This window comes from Myotis daubentonii, chromosome 18 (genome assembly GCF_963259705.1).
Source record: "Myotis daubentonii chromosome 18, mMyoDau2.1, whole genome shotgun sequence".
Taxonomy (NCBI): domain Eukaryota; kingdom Metazoa; phylum Chordata; class Mammalia; order Chiroptera; family Vespertilionidae; genus Myotis; species Myotis daubentonii.
In genome coordinates this window covers 37,666,222-37,692,107 of record NC_081857.1, presented here as the reverse complement: position 1 = coordinate 37,692,107, position 25,886 = coordinate 37,666,222, and the positions used below count along the sequence as shown (strand labels likewise).

The following is a 25,886-nucleotide window of genomic DNA, read 5'->3' as shown; positions in this document are numbered from 1 at the left end:
GTTCTCACACTCAACTGCTGCCACTCATCAGGCAGGTGATATACATGGTTGCAGGGCACACGATACAGTAGCTCACTCTGCACTTTGTTGGAAGAATAACAGTTCACACCTGATGATACACATCAGCTGACATGAAGCATCTTGGTCAGGAGAGGGCAGATTGGTATGAACAGGGACATCACTCGGTAGCCACTGGTGGCAGCCACGCAGTGAAGTAGACCCAATGTTGGGAGATGCTTCGATTTCTCAAGACAAAACCTGATTGTCTGTATCCACAGTGTTTGAGCCAGTAGGTGAGCCAATGGGGAGATGTGGTGTCCATGCTCAGAGACCGTCACTCTCCACTAATCCACATGTCACCAAGGTACTAACCAGATGTCAACACAGTAAATGCCACAGAAAAGTGACGATGACTAACAATTAGATCTGCTTCACTTCCAGTATGAAGAAACCAGGAGGATCAACTTTGCTATCAGCAGTTTGCTTGGATATCACAGAATAAAAACAATGAAGGGCATAGAATGTTTAGGGCGAGGACGTCTCACTGAAACTCTGGGAGAGCCTCATGGGATGCCCATCTAATACAGTCTGTCTCTCTTTGTTCAACAAATATTCCTTGAGCATGTGCCAGGCCCTGCTAGGCACTCCAAGAGCATCTAATACAAGTGATCTAATACAACGGTTTCTGCTCTTAAAGGGCTTCTAGTCTAGTGAACATCCCAAGAACTAGTGTCTCTCTCTCTCTCTCTCTCTCTCTCTCTCTCTCTCTCTCTCTCTCTCTCTCTCTCTCTCTCTCTCTGAGGTGGGCGTGTGTGTGTGTGTGTGTGTGTGTGTGATCTCTCTTGCAGAAGTGTGTATGTGTCTCTCTCCTTTCTTGGATGGGTGCAATGGGGACAACATGAGTTTTGTTGCCTTGAGATGAATTCCTGCTCTGCACCATCACCGGGGCCACTGGAGTCCCAGCTGCACACTCAGCCCACCCTCCACTCCTTAGGCCTTTACTAACCTAAACCAGGAGATAATTAAGCCTCCCGAGGGCACCAGTGGAGCAGGCTTGGCGACAACATGCGCCGTTGGTTAGGTGACCCCTGGTGTGGCTTCTAACTCCAGTGACCTTGCTCTGAGTTGTTGCTGTTTCTAACCCCTGTGCCCTCATTCTTGTTACTAGGTCTCTGCTTTGATTTCCCTTCCTGTTCTACATACTGTGGGCACTTCAGTTGTTTCCTAGGACCTGGGTCCTGACTCAGTCTTGCCAGGCTTCTGGGGACTTATTGACTGCCTTTGAAGACCTCCTTGCTGTAGAATGCCTACCCCTCTTCTTCCGAGCCTCCCCTCACCTCCCCGCCCCCCAGGTCCACATCACTGAGATTTCACACTCGGTTTATGCCCTTCTACCCAAACTCCTGCCAGGGGCACTGGCTCTTAATGCTGCATCCATCAGAGCCACGTTTGCCTATCTGAACCTCATTCACCTGCACCAGGGTCAGTCCTGACTCCTATTCTGTTGCAGTGGGCAAGACTGGAAGTCAGACCTAACCATTTCATACCTCCAGAAGGGACTGATTGTGCTGAATAAAATGCCAAGATACAACAATGGCTGCGCAGAAATGACCTCTGCTTCATTCAGGGGTGACCGTGCCAAAGAGTTGGCGACTACGCCTCTAGGTGCACAGCAGATGAATAGTGAGAAGCTGAATGGGTTATGTTGAAAATCAGTGGGGCATGTTGCCATTTGTTCCAATCTTTCTCCACGAGTTCTTGTCAGAGAATACGATTGGTTTTCATCTTTACACACCCACCCAGATACTTAAAAATATTCCTCGCTGGGGCTTCGCCTGTTCTCACGAAATGAGAAGACATTTACAAATTTTTGCAGGGGACTGACTGAAGAAATCCCTACACCAGTGCAACCCCTTCCCTATAACACTCTGCTAGATGAAGACAAGACCACAGGCATGAAGTGGTTTGGTTTTAACAAAGCATTTGACCAAACCTTTCATGAGTTCTCACGAAAGACTTGGAGAAGTATGACTTGAACAGAATCAGTTGGTTGGCTAGTATAACTCAGAGTGCTGGCTACAGACCAGTGTAACATCAAAGAGCACTACCACGTCCTTTAAATGAATGAACTGGACTAGAGCAGTATTTTCCAACATTTAATGTAAAAGATGATTTTGGTTGTACATGAGGTTTTAAAAATTTTAATATATGTTTATTTTAATGTGTATTAGAAAATGTATATTATCCCCGAAACATCATTTCCTATATATTACTTAAAAATTGAGGCAGTTAAAAAAAAGACTATTTTAATAAAGTAGTAGAGGTCAGTACTATGTCCAAACCCCAGGTAAAGGTTTCTTTCTACAGAAATGGGAACGTTCACTTTGAAACTAAAGTTCTAATGCTTATCCCAAAGGACATGCTTGACCGGAATCTTTACTTATAAAAATGTGTCCATGTTCCTTCAAACTGCCCAGTTCCGTGCGATTTTAGCTAAGCTGAACTCGCAAGTACAAAAGCACATGATGGATTATATTTCATTTCAATACGCTCAGGAACTGAGCCATGATTTCTAACTGGCAGCAGCAGCCAGTCCACCAACCCCAGTAACCAAATGTTTAGCTTAAGTTCCAACCAGCTGCTCTGGGGGCTGTAGGACTGATACCCCGAGAAGTGAAATATGTGTAGCTGCACATAAGACGCGTTGGAAAAGACAGGCCCATAAAGCCTAAACGTTTTATTTCATCAGCCAGTGTCCACAGAAAGGGCCCAGGGGCAGGAGAGGTCAGGCCCCAGGCTATTTTCAGGTAAGAAAGGTGGCAGCCATTTCTCTGCAAGTCTATATGTCAGTTTTTAACTGAAATGCCCTTAAGCTCTCCACCATCCCCATCTATGGCCTCTATGATAGAAAAACCCTCATCTTTCACATACACAACTCTATGGGAGTTGGGGAGGCACTAGACAGGCACCAAACTTTATTCGGCCAGAAAATGGACTTCGAAGTCAGTTTAATGGCAAGTTGTGCAAAACTGTGGTGAGTGGCCCGGCTCTTCCTCCAGCTGAGCTGGCCTGGATTTCTGTGAATGGAAGCACTGCCCATGTTAAAGGTGGATTAAGTTCTATAAAAAAAATTAAGCTGCTCCATCTGAGTAGTATATGAGCTGCTTCTCGAATCCAGGAATGCCCACATCTCATCTAGACACAGCTGACTCCACGCGCACAGCTACATGGGAAGCATAAAAGCCTCATGAACTCGTTTTTAGGGGGTGGAGAGGGTGGGCTTCCCTCTCCCGACCAAAAATCTACACACACACACTCAGACATACATATCTATCCATTTCCCAGATAGTTTTTCTTCCCTATGACTACAGGATCCCAGAACAGCCACCCAGGTTGAGAGACATGCCTAGTGACTGCCCGGGTCAGGGGTATCAGCTGACCTGGATTTGAAAAGGCTCCTGTGTGGTCTCTCAGGCTGAGAGGGCAAAGGGCGAGGCTACTCCTGGGGGATTTGCTTTTGCCTTAAACCCAGTCTACTTGGCAACACTGTTAGGTCCAGGGGCTGGGAGAGGTTCTGTGGGCAGCACGTGGTGGATGACCTGGTGGTCCCAGCCCACGGTGGTGAGGAGGGAGGGATTGAGCGGAGACCATGTAGCATCCCTCACAAAGTCTCTGTGGGCTCGGCTTCTGAACCTACAAGTGGAAAGGAAAGTTTGAGCGTGGCAGGGACAGGAGGAAAGAACCCACCATATCCAGGCACACTGTTGGGATGCATTACACACACTTCGTCAGGTATCACCCCCCAGAGGACCTCACTGAACCTTATTTTCATAGACGAAGAAACAGGCTAGAGCAAGAGCAGGGACATGGGCCAAGCTCAGACCGCAAGTCATGGCCAAGAAGGAAGACAAAACAGACCTTCTATCTGGTGTTCTTCACCTGGCAACAGGCTCCAATTCACTAAGCGATTCGTTATGGGAAGAGGGCAGGCTGCCCTCTGGGAGGCTGGCATGCCAGTCTCTGAAACGCCGCCCGCCACCATATTCCTCTACCAGGGGCAGAGCTGGCTGTGAAGCAGCCCCAGGAGGGAGAGGGTCAACACTCCGCCCGCGTCCCCCACCTGGTCCCCTGACAGAGACAATGCACTTTCCTGAAAAGGAAAAGGGCCTGGCCCCGCTGCTCCCCTCCCCGCTTCCCGCCCACAGAGCTCCCCTGGCACTCACACGGCGGACAGGCCCGAGTCCAGCACAGCAAGGGAGCAGTCTTCACTGACAGACGCCAGCAGGGGAGCGCTAGAGGAGGGAGGGAAGGCAAGCCCATGGGTCCCAGGACAGACAAACCCAAGACAAACTCCGATGGGCCAGCTCCCAACCCCCGCTCTGAAGTGACCGGAGAGGGGGGCCTGATCCCCACGCTGGGTTAAGGTCTGGCTACCGTTCAAGTCGACATTGTAAGTTCCAAGGAAAGATGAGGGAAATGGAAAAAATCCAGGGTGGACAATCGTCCTGGCAACTAACCACCCCATCCGGTCCCTCCCTGCAGCTGCAGCAATAACCCAGAAACACGGGCTTCTCAACCACTGTCCCAGAGGCCTGCACTATTCACTGTGCTGGGTGCTGAGCTGGATGTTAGCCATTTGCAGACAGGGACCGCACAACCCAAAAAAGGACCCGTCTTAAGAGACCACTGACATTCCGAAACCTCTGCAGAGCCGTGTCTGCTTTAAGGAACTTCCTAATGCCTGGCTGACATAAGCAAGTCCCCTCGCCATGCCCAGGTGTCCCCGGCAGGCCCTGGTGACAAAGAACAGTACCTGTGTGGGGAGAACGCCAGCCCAGTGACACACTGGGAGTGCACAGCTGAGCTGAGGACACAGCTTGTGCTCTTGGTGTCCACCAGGGAGACAGTGCCGTTCTCATCACCTGCAGAAAAGCGAGAGCGCAGCACAGTGGTTAGGAGTGCGGGCTTGGGATTCAGCCAGACCTGGACTTGAATGCTAGTCCCACGAGGCTGGACAAGTTAACCACTCTGAGGATCAGTTTTCTCTTTCATTAAATAGGAATAAGTAGCCATCGGGTGGTTGTGAAAATTAAGTTAATGGATGATGTAGTTATCAGTTTAACCGCAAACCCTGTCACCATGCTAGCACAACTATGCACAGTAGAAAGAAATTCCCTAAATAGTAAGTCTTCACGTAACATCACCGATGGATTGTAATTCTAAGTGAAACAACATCCTCCCCCTTTCTAGCGTCAACACGCAGTTTGAGGTGCTCCCTTACCCAAGACAAAGACTTTGCTCTGCTGTGGATGCCAAGCTAGTGAGGTAGGAAGGTAGCCAGAGGCACTGCAGCCTGCAAAGGAGAGAAGAGGGTTCGCATGAGACCCAGAGCCCAGCTCCGAGAAGATGCTTCGCAGGTGATGCAGTCTAAGTCCCAGGAACTCTTTATTCTGATTCTCAAACCCCACGAAGGCAGCCAGGTCCTCATCCTTGACCCACCAGCCTCCTGCCCTTTCTGGACACAAGCCACCGGCAAGTTTCAAGCATTAAGCATGAAGATTTCAACTCTGGCCCCCTTGTTGACCCATCCAGGAAGTGGGAAGTAAATCACCATCCAGGAACCAGCCCTTCCTCTGAGGTCAGCAGAGCCTCAGTGGGAAAGAGAGCGGTTACGTAACTTATGTCACAGCAACTGGCATCTGATGACTTTCCCTTCGACTCTGGCCAAGGAAAGCCCCTCCTGGGTGGGTCCCAGTCCGACTCTCCCACCGCGCTCTCCGACTCACCCATCTGTGACGCTGGCTTGGGACAGCGGGTATCCCAGAGTAAAATTCTACTGTCCTAGAAGCCAAGGAAGAGAAAAAGGGCTTCAGAATCCAAAGAGGCAGCCACGGGCCAGGAGGCCTCCACACTAGACTTTGGCCTCGAGGGTTGGCGTGTGGCTGGGAGTGGGAAGGGAAGAAGAGGCTGTGTCTCACCTCACCGCACGAAAGAAACACGGAATCCTGGTGGGGAGAGGCAGCAACACAGGTGACCTGCCCGGAGTGAGCTGTACAGGAAGGGGAGAGAAATGTGAGAGAAGCTGAAGCCACTACTAGCCAGCAGCCAGACCCTATCAAGGGGCAGGAGGGAGGGGGAGAAGGAGGCCTAGGCTCATGATGGAATTTAATAAATTTCACGAGAGATTTTGAATGAAACAAAACCTAAGAGGAGATGTTGATGGAGTTAGAAAACCTAAAAAGGGCTTGGGAAAAATTAATTAGCAAAGACAATGAGAGAGAAATTAGGGCTGAGCAGGGACAGTGAAAGATTTCATAGTTAACATCCTAGAAGAGTAATCTTCATACTGCAGGACACATGCCTCACGGGAATTCTGGACACTAAGTTTTAAGGGAATAGATTTCCTGAATGTTCTCTTTCCTCTAATTGAATGAGTAGCTGCCTGTAGTAGTCAGGCAGGAGAGCAAGGACCTGCTGCCCCTAACATCCAAGCAAAGTTGAAACAAAGAGTCAAAAAATAAAATAAAAATAAAACGGCTGCCCTAGCTGGTTTGGCTCAGTGGGTGGAGCATCGGCCTGCGGGATGAAGGGTCCTAGGTTCCATTCTGGTCGAGGGCACATGCCCAGGTTGCGTGTTCATCCCCAGTAGGGAGCGTGCAGGAGGCAGCCGAGCAATGATTCTCTCTCATCATGAATGTTTCTCTCTCTCCCCGTTCCTCTCTGAAGTCAATAAAAATATAAATAAATAAATAAATAAATAAATAAATAAATAAATAAAAAAAATGGCTAAGGCCAGGACTGGAGAAAAAGAGAGGGCACTCACCCCGGTATGAATTTAGTACCATCTGCTGAGTGAGGTCCCAGACCTTGATGCTAAGAAGAAAAAGGAAACAGATACTCAGTGGGTTGCAAAATCTCCACAGACACCTTAGAGATATGCCGTAATCAGTCGCTGGGATCTTAGAATGAGTCTAAAATGTTCTATAACAAGGCTAATCAAACAGTGAAGACATCCAAAGGAGGCTTAGAGACAGGGGTGCCGAGAACAGACCCACCAGAAGTCTTTGCTACCGCTGACAGCTTGTGTGCCGGAGCGCAGGACACTGACGGTACACACTATGTCATCGTGCTCATACTTGCAGAACTTGCTGACAATGAGCGTCTCGTTCTCATCCAGCTCCCACAATTCAACAGCACCTGTCAGGGACAGGATGGAGGGTGAAGGGAACAAGCTTGAATTACACCAACACAGTAATCCACTTCTAGGATTCAAGTAGTCCATTGTCACTGAGCTAACAAATTAAGTTATTTCTATAGAAGCAAAGTCCATATTATTAGAGGGCTTAGCTAACTTCCAAGCCATTTGCCTTTAAGCTGGTATTACTCTTTTCCTAACAACAGTCCAAACAGTTAGGTGGCGAAGGCTTCTAGGAAAAGATGAACCAGCTGGTAAAATCCATCACCCCACTTCCAGTGAGAAAATACTGGAAAATACGTTGGGGTGGTGGTGGTGGGGGGATGACATCTCCACAATGGTCTATGTACACACAGTCCAGTGTGGTTAAAGCTTTCCAATTATAATAAATATTTGTTGAACAGTTTCAATAAATGTCTTGCAGAGTCTTTACATATACGCTGAATAACTCAGTGGCTTGCACGGTGACTGGTTAAGTACTGAAAACACCCCAAAAGTTGTCTTGAATATATGTAGTGTTCAAGCTCAACTGTCAAGAGGCTCAATTTTAAATGTCATGTAATGCCTGCCAAGATGCCAATTCTGATCTTTTTTTTTTTTAATAACAAACTCTCCACTACTGAGTCTGACATTCAAAACAAAGAAAGCAGAATAGAGACATTTCAGAAGAAAATGGGAAAATATGGAAAGAGGCACCAGAGACTGGCTATCTCTAAGATTAAGATTATCCTTGGTCTGGATTGGGGGGTTATGGGACAGGTTACATGGAAGAAAAAATGGTTCCAATCCATTTCTTAATTTTGTTATGAGTTTTGCTAGAAATTCCCACCAGGCAATTCAGAATTTTGGAAAAGGTATTCCCACCTACACAGGAGTTCTCCTGAGGGACCAACACCCTCAAGCTACCCCACGCACTGAGTGTGGGGCATGAAAGACTGAACCTAGCCCCACCTGTACCCCCCTTGGCCTTCATTGCACCCGTGGGGTTGAGGAGACAGTGACTCACCTGAATCGGAAGCCACTAGGATACCTCTGTCCCCCACCCAAGTGAGGTCGGCTACTCCGGCCTCCGTCTGGACTCCAGCGGAGCAGAATCCTTCGTTGGGGGCGGCACAAGGGTCCTTGAAAAGCCAGAGGGAGCCAGCCCAGCAGCGGCCACTCAGGCTGGAAGCCCCGAGCAGGAGCGCCCCATCTAAGGGAGGTACAAGCTGTCAGCGCGCGAGGAATGTAAGGGTTCGTCTCCATGGCGACAGCCCAGAAAACCACGCGGACTGAGGCTGGATGTGAGCTCCGGATCGCGGGGCACGGTTGGGGACCGAGTTCAGCTAGGGATGGATCAGGGTGGCAGGAGGGGCAGGGGCGGGCCAGAAGGAACAGTCTCGGGAAGGGTCGCCCCGAGGCGGGGTGAGGGAGCCCCAGGCCCGGGATCTCGGCTCACCGGACCGGTACCGCGCAGCCTCCAACTGCCGCTCCATACAGGCGGGTGCATTAGGGGGAAGGTTCCACTCGCGATCCTCCGGGGGCACTAGGGGGGGCGGGGTTTCCTTCCTCATCTCCACGGTTTCAATGCCAACCTAGACCCAAACTGGACGCCCGCGGGAGGCTCAGCTCCGACAGTCCCCACGTGGTACCCCCTGGGCCTCCGCCCCTCTGGACAGGCGACTGGCACTCTACATCTCGCGAGAATTGCTTCTACGGTTCCATTCCGCTTTCCGACTGCCGCCCTCCGCGACTGGTTCTCCGCGCTGCGTGCCTCTTATCGCGAGAAAAAACAATTGGAGAGGAAGTTGAGGGAACGAGGGTTCGCGTTCTCTTCTCGCGAGACTTGCGGGCGACCATCTTGCTCGGACTCGGGTAGAATACTTCGTCCAGGTCACCGGGACGCCAGGACCGCCGAGCCTGCCCTCGCTGACCATGCTGTCTCGGGTGGTGTTTTCTGCAGCCGCCGCAGCGGGTGAGAGGTGTAGGCCTGGGTGGGGCTACCAGAGTGACCGTAGAGAAGCGCGTCTAGGGTTACGCGGAGCGGGTGGGAGGACAGTGGTCGAAGAAACGCTAGCGAGCCTGGGGCCTGAGTGGGGGGTTCTTAGCGCCGCTGGGAAGGTGGGCGCGAGGCCTCGGGGGACAGGAAAGAGAGGTGAGTGGCCTTAGTGGTCGGGCCCCGCGGGGACCAAGGGAGGGGCGAACCAAATGTCACCTTGACCTTGCTGACCTGCGCTTGTGTGTTTGCAGCCCCCTCCCTGAAGAACGCCGCCCTCCTGGGTCCCGGGTAAGTGAGGGGCGTCATGCGCCCCTTCGCCCTTGTTTTTTGTCCTCGCCTTTCGCTTCTCTGTGACCTCTCAGCTTTGGGCCAGAAATTACCTTTTCTGGGGGTAATTTTGGAACGCGTATAAAGCCTCATTCAAACACTGGGGCTTCTGAACTACCTAAAATATCGTCGTCGTATCACATTATGGCAAAGATGCAGAGTTTAGGCGATGTGTCCTAACTAAACTATAAACTGGTTTGATGTCTTCTAAGCCCCGCCCCTCTCCCTTGTGACCTTCAGGTAGACCGAGCTGCCACCTTGCGAATCAGAGTGCCTGTGATCGGAATTTTTGCGTACCCAAGGACAAGTTTTTGCCTTGTTTTTAGTTAAATGTATTGGGGTGACATTAAGTTTCAAGTGCACCGTTCTGTAAGGCATCACCTGTAGATTGCATTGTGTGCTCATTGAGCCTCCTTCCCTCGCCGTGTATTTCACCCCCGTTACCCTCATCAGCCTTCCCTCAGCCCCTTTCTGGTCAGACTGTTGTCCGTGTCTGTGAGTTTATTTGTTTTTGTTTGTTAGTTTGTTGCTTTCTGTTTCATAGCCCACATATGAGTGAACAGGTTTTTTAAAGTAAAACAAAAATGTAGCGAGTTGTTTGCGGTCTGTCTGCCAGATTCCAACTTTTACTACCAGGAGATAAGAGTTAGGGAAATCTATTGATTCAGTAGGTATTTAGTTGCCACCCAGATAGCCAGAGATAGAAAATGAGCAAGGCTGAGGGCCTGCCTTTATGCAGCTGACAGTCCAGAGAGGAGGTAGCTGTAGAGCAGTGGTTTAGAGCAGCGATTTTCAGCCTGTGTGCCACAGGGATTTTAAAACATGCAACGCCTGACTATTTAGTCAAGGGCACTGACCTCTTTTCCCTTCGACTGTCAAATAAAAAAATGAAGACAGCCCACAGAACAATGGCCATCAAGTGAATGTATCGAAATTATATCTTTGGGGGGGGGGGCGGTGTCAGGTCGGCCAAAAATATAATACATTTTTTGGTGTGCTGCAGAATTTTAATTAGTTATGTGTGCCACGAGATGAAAAGCTTGAAGATCAGTGGTTTAGCGTAAGAACTCCAAAGCTAGAAGAAAGAGGTACACCTGGCTTCTCCACTTACCAGCTGTGTGACTTCTGTTTCCTCATCTGCAAAATGAAGATAATTGTGCATTATGGGTTATGAAAATTAAAAGAGTTAATCTCTGTGAAACTATAAAACTAGTGCCGGATACGTAGTATATGCTTAGTAAATATTAGCAGCTGTTAGGTTAATATTATTTCATAAAACATGTCCATTTGGGAGGGTGATTTCTGTTTTTAGCTGTAAATCTTGCAAAATGTGATAACTATTCTGTGGCTTGAAAAGGTGGCTTTAATCTCTCTGTAATTTTTGAGTATGTAATAAAGCAAAGCTATAATTGCTTCCAACTTATCAGAGAAGAAAGATTCCATACAGACAAGTAAATAATTATAATACAGGTAATAAATAAAATACACAAATTCATATATAAGATACAAGGAACATCCTTGATTTCTCTTTCACTTTCCATATCTAATGCATCAGCAAGGTCCTTCCACCAGATTGTACCTGGACTCTGACCACTTCTCCCGCTACCACCCTAGGGTACGAACCTCCATCAACTTTCACAGGGGCTATTCTGGTAGGCTCTCAACTAGTTTCCTTGCATCTTTTCTTTCCCATTACGGCCCCTTCTCCCAGTAGGAATTATGTCCGTCTCCTCACCCCACCCCCCTGAACCCTCCAGAGCTCCCCATCCCACTTGAAATAAAATCCAAGCTTGCATCGCCAGAAGGCCCAAAATGAGCGGGTCCTATCATGCCTCTTTAGTCACTGTCCTTTTAGCTCATTCTGTGGCCATGTGGCCTTGCTGTTCCTTTTACAATTGTGGAGCTTATTTTTTGCTGCAAATCTTTGTACTTGCTCTTCTCTCTTTCCCCAAGGTCAGTGGCTCAGGTGTCCTCTGGCCTCCTACAAAACGCCTTGCTCCCACTCTGTTGCTCCCTGTCCCCTTATCTTGCTCCGTTTTTCCTCATAGAACCCGAAATAGCTACCTGAAAGCGTACAGACCTATACACACACTCCCCACAGCCTTACAACAGTGTTAAAAAGGCTGGGACTTGGTGTGCTTGTTGCTGTGCTTTCAGGGCCTGACTTAAGTGGAAAATCAGTGATGAATGTTTGTGGAATGAATAAGTGTTACCCCAAGATTGGAGGGGCCCTGATAAAGGATGTACTAGAGATGTCCTGAAGGCTGGTTGGATTTGGCAGTTATTAAGTGAAAGGCATAGCAGGCAGAAGGGACAGCATGAAGGGTGTGGTTTTTTTTGTTGGTTTATGAGAGCTGTGAGTACCTCATGGCTAGAGGGTAGGAGAATGAAGAAAGGTGAGAGTCTAAAATTTGACAGATGCTTAATCATGTGCGCTATATTAAGTAGTTTGTTTTTCTGTAGGCTTTAAGTAAAATTTGCATTTTAAAAATATTGGCAGCAGTGTGTCAGGGGCTAGGATTAAGGGGTATTTGACCAGAAGAAGAGAGACCAGGTTTTGGATTATTAAGTTCAGGCAAGAGATGAGGGCTTGAACTACGACAGCCAGTTGAGGAGAGGATCTGTGTCAGCCTAAAGCCAATTCTCCAGTGCTGTGATTAAAATCAGCGGTTCTCAGCCTGGGCCAGTGTGCCCTCCATGGGACATTTTGGAGGGGGGTTGCTACACTAGATGCTTCTAGTGCAGTGGTTGGCAAACTGCGGCTCGCGAGGCACATGCGGCTCTTTGGCCCCTTGAGTGTGGCTCTTCCACAAAATACCACATGCGGGCGTGCACGTACAGTGTGGTTGAAACTTCGTGGCCTATGCGTAGAAGTCGGTATTTTGTGGAAGAGCCACACTCAAGGGGCCAAAGAGCCGTATGTGCCTCGCGAGCCACACAGTTTGCCGACCAGGGTTCTAGTGTGTACGACCACAGGGATACTGCTAATCCCTTTACAGTGCACAGAACAGTTTTCTACAACAAAGTATTGTCAGTAGTGCTAAGGTTGAGAAACCCTGATTTATGAAAGAATCTTGAGCATGACTCTCAGATTTCAAAAGTTGATGGGGTATTGAAACTAAAAGAAAATACTATAGAGTGTAAACTGTAATTCAAAAAGATAAAAATAATGTTAAAAAGACAAGCAGTGAACCAAAATCAAAGAAATAATATAAACTCTTACATTGCAAAGGGATAGAGGTACAGAGAATTGGGACAAAAACATACCGAGTATTTGAAGGAGACTACGCTTGACAGCAAATAGGAGAACGACTAGTGGATTTTATTTAATCTGAAACCTGATGAGACACCAATTTGCTATAACTGCTAAAAATGGAATCTTAGGCTACTACAGTACAAGAATAATTTTCAAATCCACTGTAGTACAATACAATAATGGCAATAGCAAGTTCAGAATATATATTTGTAGAAAGAATGATTTGGTCATGCTGTGTTAAGAGTATTATGTTCAGTTCTGTGGACCTAGTTTTTGTAAACAAAATCAGAGAGCTCCTTGTGGTGGACAGTCAGGATTGTGTGGGGAGTGAGATGTCTAACCCACATATACTAGTATGAGCGTATCTTTCGTACAGAGAAAAATAAAATCAGAACCAATAAAAGGAGGTTTCAAGACATACATAGCAGTTCAATTCAAAGATGAACATAATTAGAGCTACCTAACACTGAAACAAACCTGTTTCACGTAGTGTTGGTCAGCACCCCATCCCAGAGAATATTCAAAAAGGTCAAAGTTCTTGCCATCAGGGAGCTCATAACACAGTGGGCATGTAATAGTTAGCCACTGACATAGGACTTTAACATACGCCAAGTACCATTCTAAACGGGTTTAGGATTTGAACCCAGACAGTAGTCTTCCTTTGGTCTATGTTCTTATATATTTCCGTGCTGATAATAGATAACTGATGAGACTTACAGAAGGGATTCTAGTTTTGGGTAGAAGATTACATACGACTTTATGTAAGTCATTTGCCTTGTCCCACAGCTAATTATTAGACCCTAACTTTCCTGTTCTTGGTCTATTCTCTTTCTGTTATGACCTCTCTGTTCTTGGTCTCCGTCTCTTTCTTGTTGCCTCAGTCCTTATCCCCATTCATTGTTTCTACTAACTTCATACACTGTGTTCTCTTTAAAGAACAGGCTTTAAATTTGTGTCATTACTACCTTAGGGTTGTGCAAGCAACAAGGATCTTTCACACTGGGCAGCCAAGCCTTGCCCCTGTGCCACCTCTTCCTGAATATGGAGGAAAAGTTCGTCTTGGACTGATCCCTGAGGAATTCTTCCAGTTTCTTTATCCTAAAACCGGTGTAACAGGTGAGCATTTGCCCATTTTGGTAGTATGTTTGGATTGTGTGATTTATGTTAACCTAGGGTTTGGGCAGCTCTTACTTCTTCACATACACCTCAAAAATCAAGCCAGCTGTTAAAAGTAATTGTGGAAGTGACTCAGTATAACAGTTTAGTTGCTCTAACTTGTCTTTGGAATAAATTTGTTTGGAATTTTAACTTGATTTTTAGCAATGTCTCCATTTGCTGATATACTAAATTTATTGAATGCCTGCTCTGTGCCAGGCACTAGTCTAGGCATGCAGTGGTGTGCCATCACAGAACATACATTCTATTGTAGGATACACAATAAAGAAACAAGTAACTGTACAATATACTATCTAATAGAAATAGCTGTGGATTAGAATAAAGCCAGGTAAGGCAGTAGAGTGTATTAAATTGTATATGTAAGCATGAAGACGGGAAGTGGGCTGTATTTATCAGCTTTTCCCCCCTCTCAAAAAAGCATAAAATGTTGTGAAACATTACATTTTTATAATGCAACTAGAGGCCCAATGTATGGGGTCGTGCACTGGCAGCGTCCTTGAGCCTTTCCTGCACTCTCTCCTATTCCAGGATCCCTGGGTGGGGGGTGTGGGGGGCCATCCAACTTCCCCCCCGAGGGATGTAGCAGTGCACAAAGTGGCGGGCGGCCAGGGAGGAGCCCAGGCTGGTGCTCTGCCGCTCCCCCTCATCCCGGCCCCACTGCGCCTGCTGCAGCCGCTAGGTAGCACTGACATGGAGGCAGGAGAGGCCAGCTTCTGGCTGAGCGGCACTCCCGCCGTGGGAGCGCACTGACCACCAGGGGACAGCTCCTGTATTGAGCGCCTGCCCTCTGGTGGTCAGTGTGCGTCATAGCGACTGGTCATAACAGTTGCTTAGGCGTCTTTATATAGAAAGAGAAGATATGTTTTCACTTAACACTATTTAATTCTTACAACAGTCCCATGAAGACATTTTCATTACCCAGAAGAACTAGGAAACCAAGGATTTACCAAATTTATTCTCTCTTTAGTAACTGAGTTGTACTTAAATCCAGATTCTCCAAGTAGGTTTAGTGTCCTTTCTGCTACATGCACTGCCTTGCTTGCTGTACTCATGCACTGCTAGGATTGTGGAACATTGGAAACCAAGGTGTTTTTTTTGAACCCTCCAGGGAGTGCCTAGATTAGCATTTTCCTAACTCAGTGGTCAGCAAACTGCGGCTCGCAAGCCACATGCGACTCTTTGGCGCCTTGAGTGTGGCTCTTCCACTAAATACCACGTGCGGGTATGCACGTACAGTACGATTGAAACTTCATGGCCCACGTGCAGAAGTCGGTATTTTGTGGAAGAGCCACACTCAAGGGGCCAAAGAGCCGCATGTGGCTCGCAAGCCGCAGTTTGCCGACCACTGTCCTAACTGAAATTGCAAGAAACATTAGTGTCCACAGTTCTCCATAGATGATGAAAATGTTACATGTGATAGACCTTTTTTGCAAATTCACATTTAAAATTTATATGTAGAAGGCAAATTAAAAAACAAAACAAATCTTGAAACATTGTATGGGAAACTGGGTAAAATATTTTTGAAACTCTAGTTGACCATTGACGTGGGTTTGAACTGTAGGGGCCCATTTATATGTGGATATTTTTCAATAAATACTGTAAATAGCTGGTTTGGCTCAATGGATAGAGCGTCAGCCTTCGGACTGAAAGGTCCCAGGTTTGATTCCAGTCAAGGGCATGTACCTTGGTTGTGGGCACATCCCCAGTGGGGGGTGTGCAGGAGGCAGCTGATCGATGTTTCTCTCTCATTGATGTTTCTAACTCTCTATCCCTCTCCCTTCTTCTCTGTAAAAAATCAATAAAATATATATTTTTTAAAAAACAAATCTTTTTTAAAAAGGCCAATTTAAAATAAATAAATACTGTAAATGTATTTTTCTTATTTTCTTATATCTCTAACTTTATTGTAAGAACAGCATATAATACATATAACATACAAGATATGTGTTAATTGACTGTTTATGATATTGGATAAGGCTTCCATTAACAGAAGGCTATTGGTAGTTAAATTTGGGGGGGAGGATCAAAAGTTATGTGTGAGTTTTGGACTGGGGGGATGGTCAACACCCCTAACTTCACTGCTCCCCACCACATTGTTCAGAGGTCAGCAGTATAACCCCTTTATTCTCATAATATAGCCTAATGTCCTTTGGTGCTAGTGTTGCTCAAAAACACCAAAATGCTGCCATGAAGGTCTGCTTTGTCTCTGTTTAGCGTCCTGGGAGGCAAGAAAGGATAGCTATATTTGAAGCATTTGAAGATGCTACAGGAATTGAGAACCCCGATATCTAATTATTCCTTTTTTATGTATATACTACTTTATAGCTGTAGTTGTTTTTTATCTTCAGTGTCAGGTTCCTAGTCAATAAAAATAAGCAGCAGTAGATCAATTTTATCCTGACTAATGTTCCCATTCAATAAGTTGTACATTCTGCTGAACAAATTACTTCTGAAAGTTACCTGACACCTTTGTGGAATAGTTCCTGTTTGTTGAGCAGCTATGCTAGGCACATTATTTTTTAAAAATATATGTTTTTATTGATTTTATAGAGAGAGAGGAGAGGGAGAAAGAGATAGAAACATCAGTGAGAGAAACATCGGTTGGCTGCCTCCTGCACACCCCCCACTGGGAATCGAGCCCACAACGTGGGCCGGGAATCAAACCAGCGACCTCTTGGTGCATGGGTCAACACTCAACCATTGAGCCACACCAGCTGGGCTGTGCTAGGCACTTTACATACGTTATTTTTAATTTCATCAACCCTGGGAAGAAGGTACTGTTCCCATTTTACAGATGAGGAATCTAAGCTTAGAAATTACTCACATTCCCCAGTCTCTTGTAAGTTGTAGAGTCAGATTTCCTTGAGTTCAGATCCTTGTTCTCTCAACTCTACCATAATGCTTCTCAATCCAGTATTCTTCTTTGAATCCAATTATTTTAATCATTATTTGGCCTTCAACTAATTAAATGCAGAATTATCTTTCTGTCTTCCCCTGTTAGATCTAGCATATCCATCATAAAATAACCTTTTCTTTTTTTAGGACCCTATGTGCTCGGAACTGGGCTTATCTTATATTTTCTATCCAAAGAAATATATGTGGTTACTCCAGACACCATCTCTGCTGTATCAACAATAGGGTTGCTTGTCTATGTCATTAAAAAATATGGTGCCTCTATTGGGGAATTTGCTGATAAACTCAATGAGGTAAGAACCATGAACCTTATTTCCCATTTGAGACCATAGTAAAAGCCATCAAGTGATGTTTTTGATATGAATGTATATATATCTGTATATACATATATATTCAATATAATTAGAAATTAATCTAATTATAAGTACAACTACAGGTGTTGATAGGTTACTAATTTGAGATCAGAAATCAAGATAAATTTTTGAAAATCTACCAAACTTTCTCCACATTTTCCATGGTTTTGTTCATTCAACAGATACTGTGTAGCTGTCATGGGCAATTCTTTTAAAGGATTTGTGCATTTCTCCCTATATGTGTGTATGTCTGTGTTTTTATAAATGAGGGATATAACTTTGCAGAAAAATAAAATGAATCTGTTTTATTACTCTTGGTGCTTTCACTGATCTTTGTTCTAAATATTGTAATTGCAGCAACAAATTGCCCAACTAGAAGAAGCGAAACAGGCCACCATGAAAGGCATCCAGGATGCAATTGAGCTGGAGAAGTCCCAGCAGGCACTGGTTCAAAAGCGCCATTACCTTTTTGATGTCCAGAGGGTAGGTTTCAGAACTTTCTAAGAAGAATAAAGTTACTCATTTGTATGCATTTAAAAAAAAAATTTAGACTCTCTTACATGAGGAATGGCTGGAAATAGCATATTTTATTTAGAAAAGAGAAGATTTTGGTGGGGATTGGCAGTTAAGGCTGTTTAGACATTGAAGACCTATCGCGTGTGTAAATATTTAGTTATTACTCTAAAATTAGAAAGCTAAAATTATAAATCCACACAAAAGGAAAACAATCATTAAGTTACAGCTGAATAAAGAATGGAATTCACTGTCTAAGGCATTTCACGAGGAAACATGTTTGCTATAAGAAAATCTGATACTTACATTCCAAATTTACAAGCAGATTCAGGTAGTAGTAGAACTTTTTACCATGGTCAGAGCAGAATTAGATTGTAAAATATTTAGTTTTTTAAACCACTTTAGGAACATGTCCAAATATTTTGTTATTACTTTGAGTACAGTACTTTATGCCTAATATTTAAAGTGAGATGTTCTTATATTGAGGTTTTATGTTATAGAAATACCCGTGAAATGAAAAATGACATGCTTAGGTAAAGTAAGTACCTGCATAGTAGGCTAGTCCAATATTTCTCTTTTTTTTTTAAAGCACTCTATCTAGTTTTTTTGTTTAATATATTTTTTTATTGATTTCAGAGAGGAAGGAAGAGGGAGAGAGAGATAGAAACATCAATGATGAGAGAGAATCATTGATAGGCTGCCTCCTGCACGCCCCCACTGGGGATCAAGCCCACAACCCAGGTATGTGCCCTTGGCCGGAATCAAACCTGGGACCCTTCAGTCCGTAGGCCAACGCTCCATCCACTGAGCCAAACAGGCCAGGGTGTCTAGTCAAATATTTCTTAGTGTGGTCTCAGTACCACACAAGCATCAGTCATTTGGTGCAGGTTTTAGGACCTATTCTAAGACCTGTGGCATCAGAGCCTCTGCTAGGAGCTATCCAGGTATCTGTAGTTTACAAACAGGATGCCTGAAGATTCTTAAGCACGTGAGTGTTTTAAAACCTCTTTCCATGCAGAATGAGGTTACAACCAGAGAATACTTTCTGCCTCATGCATAATTGAGTTCTTCTATGGAGACACCAGTCAAGACAGGTTCTGGGATTACAGCAGAGAACAAAACAAAGTCTGCCTTCGTGGAATCTACTCTCTAGCCAAGGGTTGAGAAAAGGACAGAAAACAAATTGATCAGATGTGAGTGTCGATTGGTAATAAGTGCTATGTAGAGCAATAAACTAATGTTAAAGGGAAAGAGAGTTTAGAAGGAGAAGTTACTATTTTAATAGGCAGTCAGAAAGGCCTCTAATGTGATTTTTGAGCAAAAACCAGAAGTGATGGTGCAGCTATGTGGATTTCTGGAGAAATAGTATTCCAGGCAGAGGGAAGAACATTTGTAATGTCATCCCTAAACCTGGAAGCTTGCTCAGTATAGTCAAGGAAAGTAAGGAGGCCAATGTAACTGAAGTAGATTGGGTGAGGAGGAGAATTTTAAAAAGGCAAGGTGGAGTGTGGCCAGGGGCTAGATCATAGAAAGTCTTACAGACTTCTGGAAAAACTTTTACCTGTACTCTGAAGGAGAGAGAAAGTCACTAAAGCTTTTAAGCAAAGGAGTGATATGATCTCACGTTTTGAAGGATCACTCTGATTATCCTGTTGCAGATAGCCTTTGGTCTTGTATGCATTGATTTGAAATGCCAATGAGTTGGTGAAGTAGAGTTGTTAGAGTCATTGGATATATGAGTCTGGAATCGATGGGGATAATTCCAGGCTGCAGATTTTGGAGTCATGAGCTTACAGGTGGCAATTAAATCCGTAATTTTGGAACACAAGGGGAAAAAACAGGTAAAAAAAAAAAAAAAAGTACTTCAATTTGTAGTCCCTCTACTTATGGTCAAGTAATAAAGGGCCTAAGAATTTACCATAGGATTTAGCAACATGGAGGTTCTTGGTGACCTTGGTAAGGGCTACTTTAGTGAAGCGATTGGAGTGGGTTGAAGAAAACAATGGAAGAAAAGAAAATGGAGTCAGTATAGACAACTGAAAATTGGCAGAGTTTTACTGTAATGGTGGGCAAAGAAATTAATAGCTAGGAGGGGAGGATGTAGGAATCAAGAGATTTAAAAAAAAGTATCATTACATATGAGCATCTGATAGAAGTTAGGAAAAAATTAATGCAAGAAAGGGGAGGGGAGAGTTTGCTGGAGTGATGTCCGTCAGTAGCCAGAGGGCTTGGGATAGAATGCACACGTGGAGGGGTTGGCTTCAAGAGCATAGTTCAGCCATAGCTACAGAAAGGAAGGCAACGCATGTGAGTATAGACTCAAGTAGGTTGTTTTATGTGGTGGTAGAAGCTTGTGGAAATTCTTTTATTCCTCTTTCTCAGTGAAATAAGAAGGAAGTTCATTTGCTGTGAGTTGGAAGTAGAGAAGAAGATACGAGAGATTTGAGGGGAAAGAGGATCAGGAGAAGGAATGGACTAATGAACTGTACTCAAGAGTATTAAGGGCCTCCGTGAGATTAACATGCCAAGCCTTCACATTTGACAGGCTGACTGTAAGGAATCTCATCACACAGGAGGAGATGACAATGTCCCTGTCACCATTATTAAATTGATAATGTTCTGGAGGCGTGAGTAGATATTATTAGAGAAAAGAAAGAAGCGAGAGGTATAAAAATTCAAAAAGGCAAAGTTAATCTTATAGATTACCTGATTATATTCCTAGAAGACCTAAGAGAAGCAACATAACTCTTAAAACAAGAAGTAAATTCAGCAAAGTGTCTGGATACAAAATTAATATCTAACAAAATCAGTAGCCTTCTATATGTAAATAGAAATCCATCAGAAAATATACTGGAGGAAGATAAACCATTTAGGAAAAGATTCCTAGGAGTAAACTTCACTAGAAATGTATAAACTTTTTTCTTTGTGAAGTGCTTGTGAGGTATGAGACTCTGAGATTGGAAGGCTCTATATTATAAAGACATCAATTCTACTTTAATCTTTAAATTTTAACACATTCCTTCTTAGAAAGAAAATACTAAGAGATAGAGGTGGGATGTTGGGACTTGGACAAATTGATAAATAGAAAATTAAAAATTTTAACAGGGATATTCTGAAAAATTGAAATTATGAAGAACAATACTGCCAAATATTAAAATTATAAAATTAGAATGAACTTGAAATAGTATGGCCTGGTATATGAGTAGAAATTCAGGTGATAGGGTTTAGAGACAGACCTAAACACATACGGCAGTTTACATCAATGGCATTTTCATCTTAGTGGAGGAAGGACAAATGGGTACCTTTGTCAGTAGTATAAAGTTGGTTTCCTACCTTCTGCCTCATACTAAAATAAATTTCAAGTGAATTAAAGATCTTATTAAATGAAACTATAAAAGTAGAAAAGAGAGTATGAAAAGAAATACAGTACCCTTGGAGTTGACAGGGCCTTTCTAATAAAGATAACAAAATCCAGAAACTTACCTGTGGTACAGTGTTAACTAGATTCATTGTAGTAATGTTGTCACAGTATATACAAATATAGAATCATTGTATGCATGAAATTAACATAGAGGTCAATTACACTCAAAAAAGACAATTTGGAAACTATAAGTTGAAGTGCAGTTTTCATCATTCCTTCATTTTGCTTCAGAATAACATTGCCATGGCCTTGGAGGTTACTTACCGGGAACGGCTGCATAGAGTATACAAGGAGGTCAAGAATCGCCTGGACTATCATATCTCTGTGCAGAATATGATGCGTCGGAAGGAACAAGAGCACATGGTGCAATGGGTGGAGAAGCATGTGGTACAGAGCATCTCTGCACAGCAGGTACATGGTGTTTGAAGCTTCTGGACTTGGAGTGGTATCTCTGACAGGTGTCCACTGGTGGCCCAGCCAGGATCAGAACAGCCGGCCAGGAGTTTTTAGAGACAATCTCTGATTGGTTTTTCTGAATGGTGGAACCTAGAAAATGCTGCACAGCTACCTGGGTGGCTTCCTCCTCCAGAGTTTGGTTAAAGGCCTCTTAATCTCAGGTCAGAACAATAGAAAGATTGTTCAGAACACTGGTTGTTGCAGACTGTGATCAAGTTCATCATTTGGGAAACATTAACCAACACATTTAATTTCTCTCTAAAACATAGAGACTAGACAAGGTTATTTCTGAGCCCCTTCCATTTCCTAATTTAATGATTTTCATTCCATTTCCTCTTTCCCAACACCTGATTTATTGGTCTTGAACAGAAATTTTTTCTATTTACCTAAACTTGATTTCCTTTTTAAAAATTATGTTCTTTATTTACTTATGACATGATTTCTTCTTTCCCAGATATATAGTGTTATATTAATGAATTGTTTTTTTAATAAACTACCTTTTATGTAAGAAAAATATACTTATTTTAAAAAGTTGGAAAATGTAAAAAAGTGCAGAAAATAAAAGAACAGTTATTTTCATTCTTAATAATTTTGTATTGCTAATCTTAGTTTGCTCTCTTTCAAGCAGCTAGTAGCTGTACAGCTCACACCGATGGCATGTGGTTACAGGCGTAACTGGCTTTGAACTTTACATAGATTTCACTTATAAAAGCTGAGCCAGGGGATTTTAACTAATCCCTGAATTTTCTTAAAATAAATTGCTTCTTCCCCGTGTAAATAAGTAAATAATTCCTAATAGTTTATTGTATTTAAAGTCAGTAATACAACTAAAGATTGTGTAAGAATCTCAAGGTTTTGTAGGAGATAAGAATTGCATGTTTATATCCTTCCGTGATTTGGAAAGATCTAACCAGATTTCTCTTTTCTTATCACAGGAAAAGGAGACAATTGCCAAGTGCATTTCAGATCTAAAGCTGCTTGCAAAGAAGGCTCAAGCACAGCCAGTTATGTAAATGCATCTATCCAGACTGAGACAGCTAGAAACACTTGAGTGACGGACTGGAAACTAGGCTGTGACAAAAGCTTTCTGTATCGCCATCTGCTGGAGTTACAGTTTACCCCACTTAAAAATGAAAAGCGTGAGTTTCATCTAGTGAGAGAATTAAAACAATCTATTGGCCAGTGAGATGTTTATTGTCCTTGCTCTGATTTTGAGTTGTTCTATGATCACTTTTGAATAAGCAGTTTCCTCTTAATACAATTTGGTACCTGACTAAAGACTACCAAATTATAATTTAAATTTGTAATTAATGCTATCATCTTACAATAAAGTGACAGTTGAAACAAGGTTTTTTCAAATTGTGTAATCTTCTGAAATACTATTTCAACATTTGCCATATGGGTAAAAATTAAAGATGTCATTGAAATGATAATCTTGTTTATAAGACCATTATTATTGGTAAGCTGCTTCTGGCTGACAGGTTATGGACAATTTAAAGGTTCTTAAAATAATGAAAGGGAATATTGTACATCAAGTCATTCCATTTACTTTGTTATAATTTTAGTAATATATCAATGGAAAATATTATGGACTCAGTGTGTCATAAAATTGCTCTTAAGAATCCAGCAGATAGCCCTAGCAGGTTTGGCTCAGTGGATAAAGCGTTGGCCTGTGGACCAAAGGATCCCGGGTTCAATTCCAGTCAAGGGCACGTACCTGTTGGTTGCAGACTTCTCCCGGGCCCAGGCCCTGGTTAGGGTTCATGCAGGAGACAACCAATCAATGTGTTTCTCTTACATTGATGTTTCTCTCTCTCTTTCCCTCTCCCTGAAAATCAATGGAAAAATACCCTTGGGTGAGGATTAACAAACAAACAAAAAAAGAATCCAGCAGATAAATCAGAAAGTTCTGCCCTTCCATAGGTTTGTCTGCATTTAATTCTTTCATGTTTACATAAAGTTTTATTTGTACACAATGGGCAACTTACATAATAGGAAATATTTGAAAATATGTATCATGAGTAATTGCTATTTTCTTGACTTCCTATGATTTTAACTTATGTAAAATTGTTTGGATCAATATTGATGGCTAATATATTCATTTACTCTAGAAATCAGATTGATATAAGGGATTAGACTCGATGCTGTTGGTGAGCTGGTTAAAGCAGTCTCTTATCTTTGTTTCTTTTTTTTTTTTTTTAATATATTTTTATTGATTTTTCACAGAGAGGAAGGGAGAGAGATAGAGAGAGTTAGAAACATCGATGAGATCGATCAGCTGCCTCTTGCACATCCCCCACCGGGGATGTGCCCGCAACCCAGGTACATGCCCTTGACCGGAATCAAACCCGGGACCTCTCAGTCCGCAGGCTGACGCTCTATCCACTGAGCCAAACCGGTTTCGGCTCTTATCTTTGTTTCTAAAGCAGGATCTTGAAGTTCACAGAACAGGCAGTTAAGAAGGGAAGATGGATATAAAGTGGGAGAGGGTAGGAAAGTGTGGAAATCACAAGTATACACTGAAACCGTCAGTTTTATTACCTCTGACCTTGATGGTAAGATTGTCCTACAAAACCCCAGGCCCTTCATCACACAGACGTAGTCCAAAGGTTGGAGAAGCTGAAGGATGATCCAGGGAAAGATTGGGAAGTTGCAGGCCCGGCTGCAATGAACTGGTGAACCAACAGATGACAACATGTATGGGCTACAAAACAGACACCTCACATCCGCCCTCTCAACTTGCTCAAGAATCTCTTGCGGCTCACTCTTACTAGAATATTCAAGGAAGAGAATTTTAGAAAGTATAGTTCAGTCTAACCAAATCGACATGTTATGAACCACCACAACTATCCTGTCAAATGTTAACCTGAATGAGTAAAACTTAAAGCAAAAATTCTAGTCCTAAGAAGTCAATGAAAGCATTTAGTAAAACATGGAGAACAGAAAAGCAACAGGTTGGAAAAGAAATGTCTAGGCTGGCATTGAAAGGAAGTTAGGATTGGAATCCAGCGAGGTGGCACAGCAGCTGATTGTGGAGAAGCCACTGGAGGAGAGTAACATTTTTTCAACTCAATAAGTTAAGAGTGAAACAAATAGGAATTATATTTGAGTGCCTAAATTCTATGCTTAGAAGTTAGATTTTGTTCTGAGGACAGGGAAGCCAATGAAAAAAGTCTCCAGCAGAGAAATGATGACTAGATTCTTGTTTAAGAACAATCAGTACCAACTAGAGGGCGGTTTGGAAAGAGGATGTTGGCTCATTCTAACTAAAGGACATTGAAGACCTTAACTGTAGGCCTTAGCAGTGTGGATGGAAAGAAAGGAATTAGTGAGAAATACTAGAGGCAACATTAGTAGGACTTGAGCAGGGAGACTGACTATGGGAGAAGGAATGAATTAAGTTGAGTCACCGTTTACTTGTTTGAGAGAAGAAAAGGAGGCACTGTTTACTGTGATTTGGAATATAGGAGGACGTCTGTTTCAGAAAAGAAAATAGGGCTAAGTATAGAGCCACGAAAGAACGTGTGTTAGAGGAAATGCAGAGAAAGTGGATTCTGCAAAAGAGGGAGTCATTGGAGGAAAACCAGGAGAGGGTAGGGCCATGAAGTCAACGGACTGGAGAGTTTCACACAGGAAGAGCCAGTTTCTCCAGGAGGATAAGAGGATTGAAAGTGCCCAGAGCCCAGCCGCCGGCGTTGCTCAGTGGTTAAGCATCGACCTATGAACCTGGAGATTGCAGTTTGATTCTGGTCAGGGCACGTGCCTGGGTTGCAGGCTAGATTCCCAGTGTGGGACGTGCAGGATGCAGCCGATCAATGATTCTCATCATTGATGTTTCAGTCTCTCTCCCTTCCTCTCTGAAATCATTGCCCACGGAGGTAATAGCTTGGAGTCTTTGGTGGCCCTCCTTAGAGTATCTTTGGTTGAATGGCAGGGACAGAAGATAGGTGATAGTGGTGGAGGATTAGAAGGCAGTGGGGAAATAGATCTATGTAGCATAATTTCCAGAGCACTACTCACCCCAGTAGACGGTAACTAGAGGGAGCCACAGGTGGGCTCAGAGGAATGTTGGAAGCTGAGACAGGCTGGAACAAATAATAGCTGTGAAGAAAAGGCCATAGAAGGAAAGACGAAAAGATTGCAGAGGGATGATAGAAGTCAAGTCCCTGAGTGGGAAGCGATACTCAGATGACAAGTGGAGGAATTGGCCTTCAACAGAAGGTAGACTTTTTCCACTGAAACTAGCAAGGTAAGGGTGGACCTTGAAAGAATGAAGCTTTTCAGTGAGGAAACTCATT

At 43.8% G+C, this 25,886-nt stretch overlaps 2 protein-coding genes across 2 annotated transcripts; one reads left to right on the top strand and one right to left on the bottom strand.

Annotated features, from left to right (window-relative positions):
* Nucleotides 1-2,722: 2,722 nt before the first annotated feature.
* Nucleotides 2,723-8,921, bottom strand: WDR77 (WD repeat domain 77). Its single transcript, XM_059673756.1, has 10 exons — nucleotides 8,634-8,921; nucleotides 8,202-8,387; nucleotides 7,056-7,197; nucleotides 6,824-6,873; nucleotides 5,979-6,049; nucleotides 5,787-5,841; nucleotides 5,282-5,353; nucleotides 4,814-4,922; nucleotides 4,224-4,292; nucleotides 2,723-3,693 (listed from the first exon to the last, which is right to left on the bottom strand). Exons 1-10 carry the CDS (start codon nucleotides 8,746-8,748, stop codon nucleotides 3,534-3,536), a joined length of 1,029 nt encoding a protein of 342 aa, XP_059529739.1. The 5' UTR covers nucleotides 8,749-8,921; the 3' UTR covers nucleotides 2,723-3,533.
* Nucleotides 8,922-8,992: 71 nt separating this feature from the next.
* ATP5PB (ATP synthase peripheral stalk-membrane subunit b) lies at nucleotides 8,993-22,935 on the top strand. Its single transcript, XM_059673758.1, has 7 exons — nucleotides 8,993-9,149; nucleotides 9,425-9,461; nucleotides 13,727-13,872; nucleotides 16,975-17,138; nucleotides 17,556-17,681; nucleotides 21,364-21,543; nucleotides 22,524-22,935. Exons 1-7 carry the CDS (start codon nucleotides 9,110-9,112, stop codon nucleotides 22,599-22,601), a joined length of 771 nt encoding a protein of 256 aa, XP_059529741.1. The 5' UTR covers nucleotides 8,993-9,109; the 3' UTR covers nucleotides 22,602-22,935.
* Nucleotides 22,936-25,886: the final 2,951 nt, after the last annotated feature.

Coding starts and splice junctions, on each gene's coding strand:
- WDR77 (XM_059673756.1), bottom strand. CDS start 8,748: ATGAGGAAGGAAACCCCGCCCCCCCTAGTGCCCCCGGAGGATCGCGAG. Junction 4,923..5,281: donor GAGCAAAGTCTTTGTCTTGG/GTAAGGGAGCAC, acceptor GCTTTTCTGCAG/GTGATGAGAACGGCACTGTC. Junction 4,293..4,813: donor CTGGCGTTCTCCCCACACAG/GTACTGTTCTTT, acceptor TCCCTCCTCTAG/CGCTCCCCTGCTGGCGTCTG.
- ATP5PB (XM_059673758.1), top strand. CDS start 9,110: ATGCTGTCTCGGGTGGTGTTTTCTGCAGCCGCCGCAGCGG. Junction 9,150..9,424: donor TTCTGCAGCCGCCGCAGCGG/GTGAGAGGTGTA, acceptor GTGTGTTTGCAG/CCCCCTCCCTGAAGAACGCC. Junction 13,873..16,974: donor TCCTAAAACCGGTGTAACAG/GTGAGCATTTGC, acceptor TTCTTTTTTTAG/GACCCTATGTGCTCGGAACT.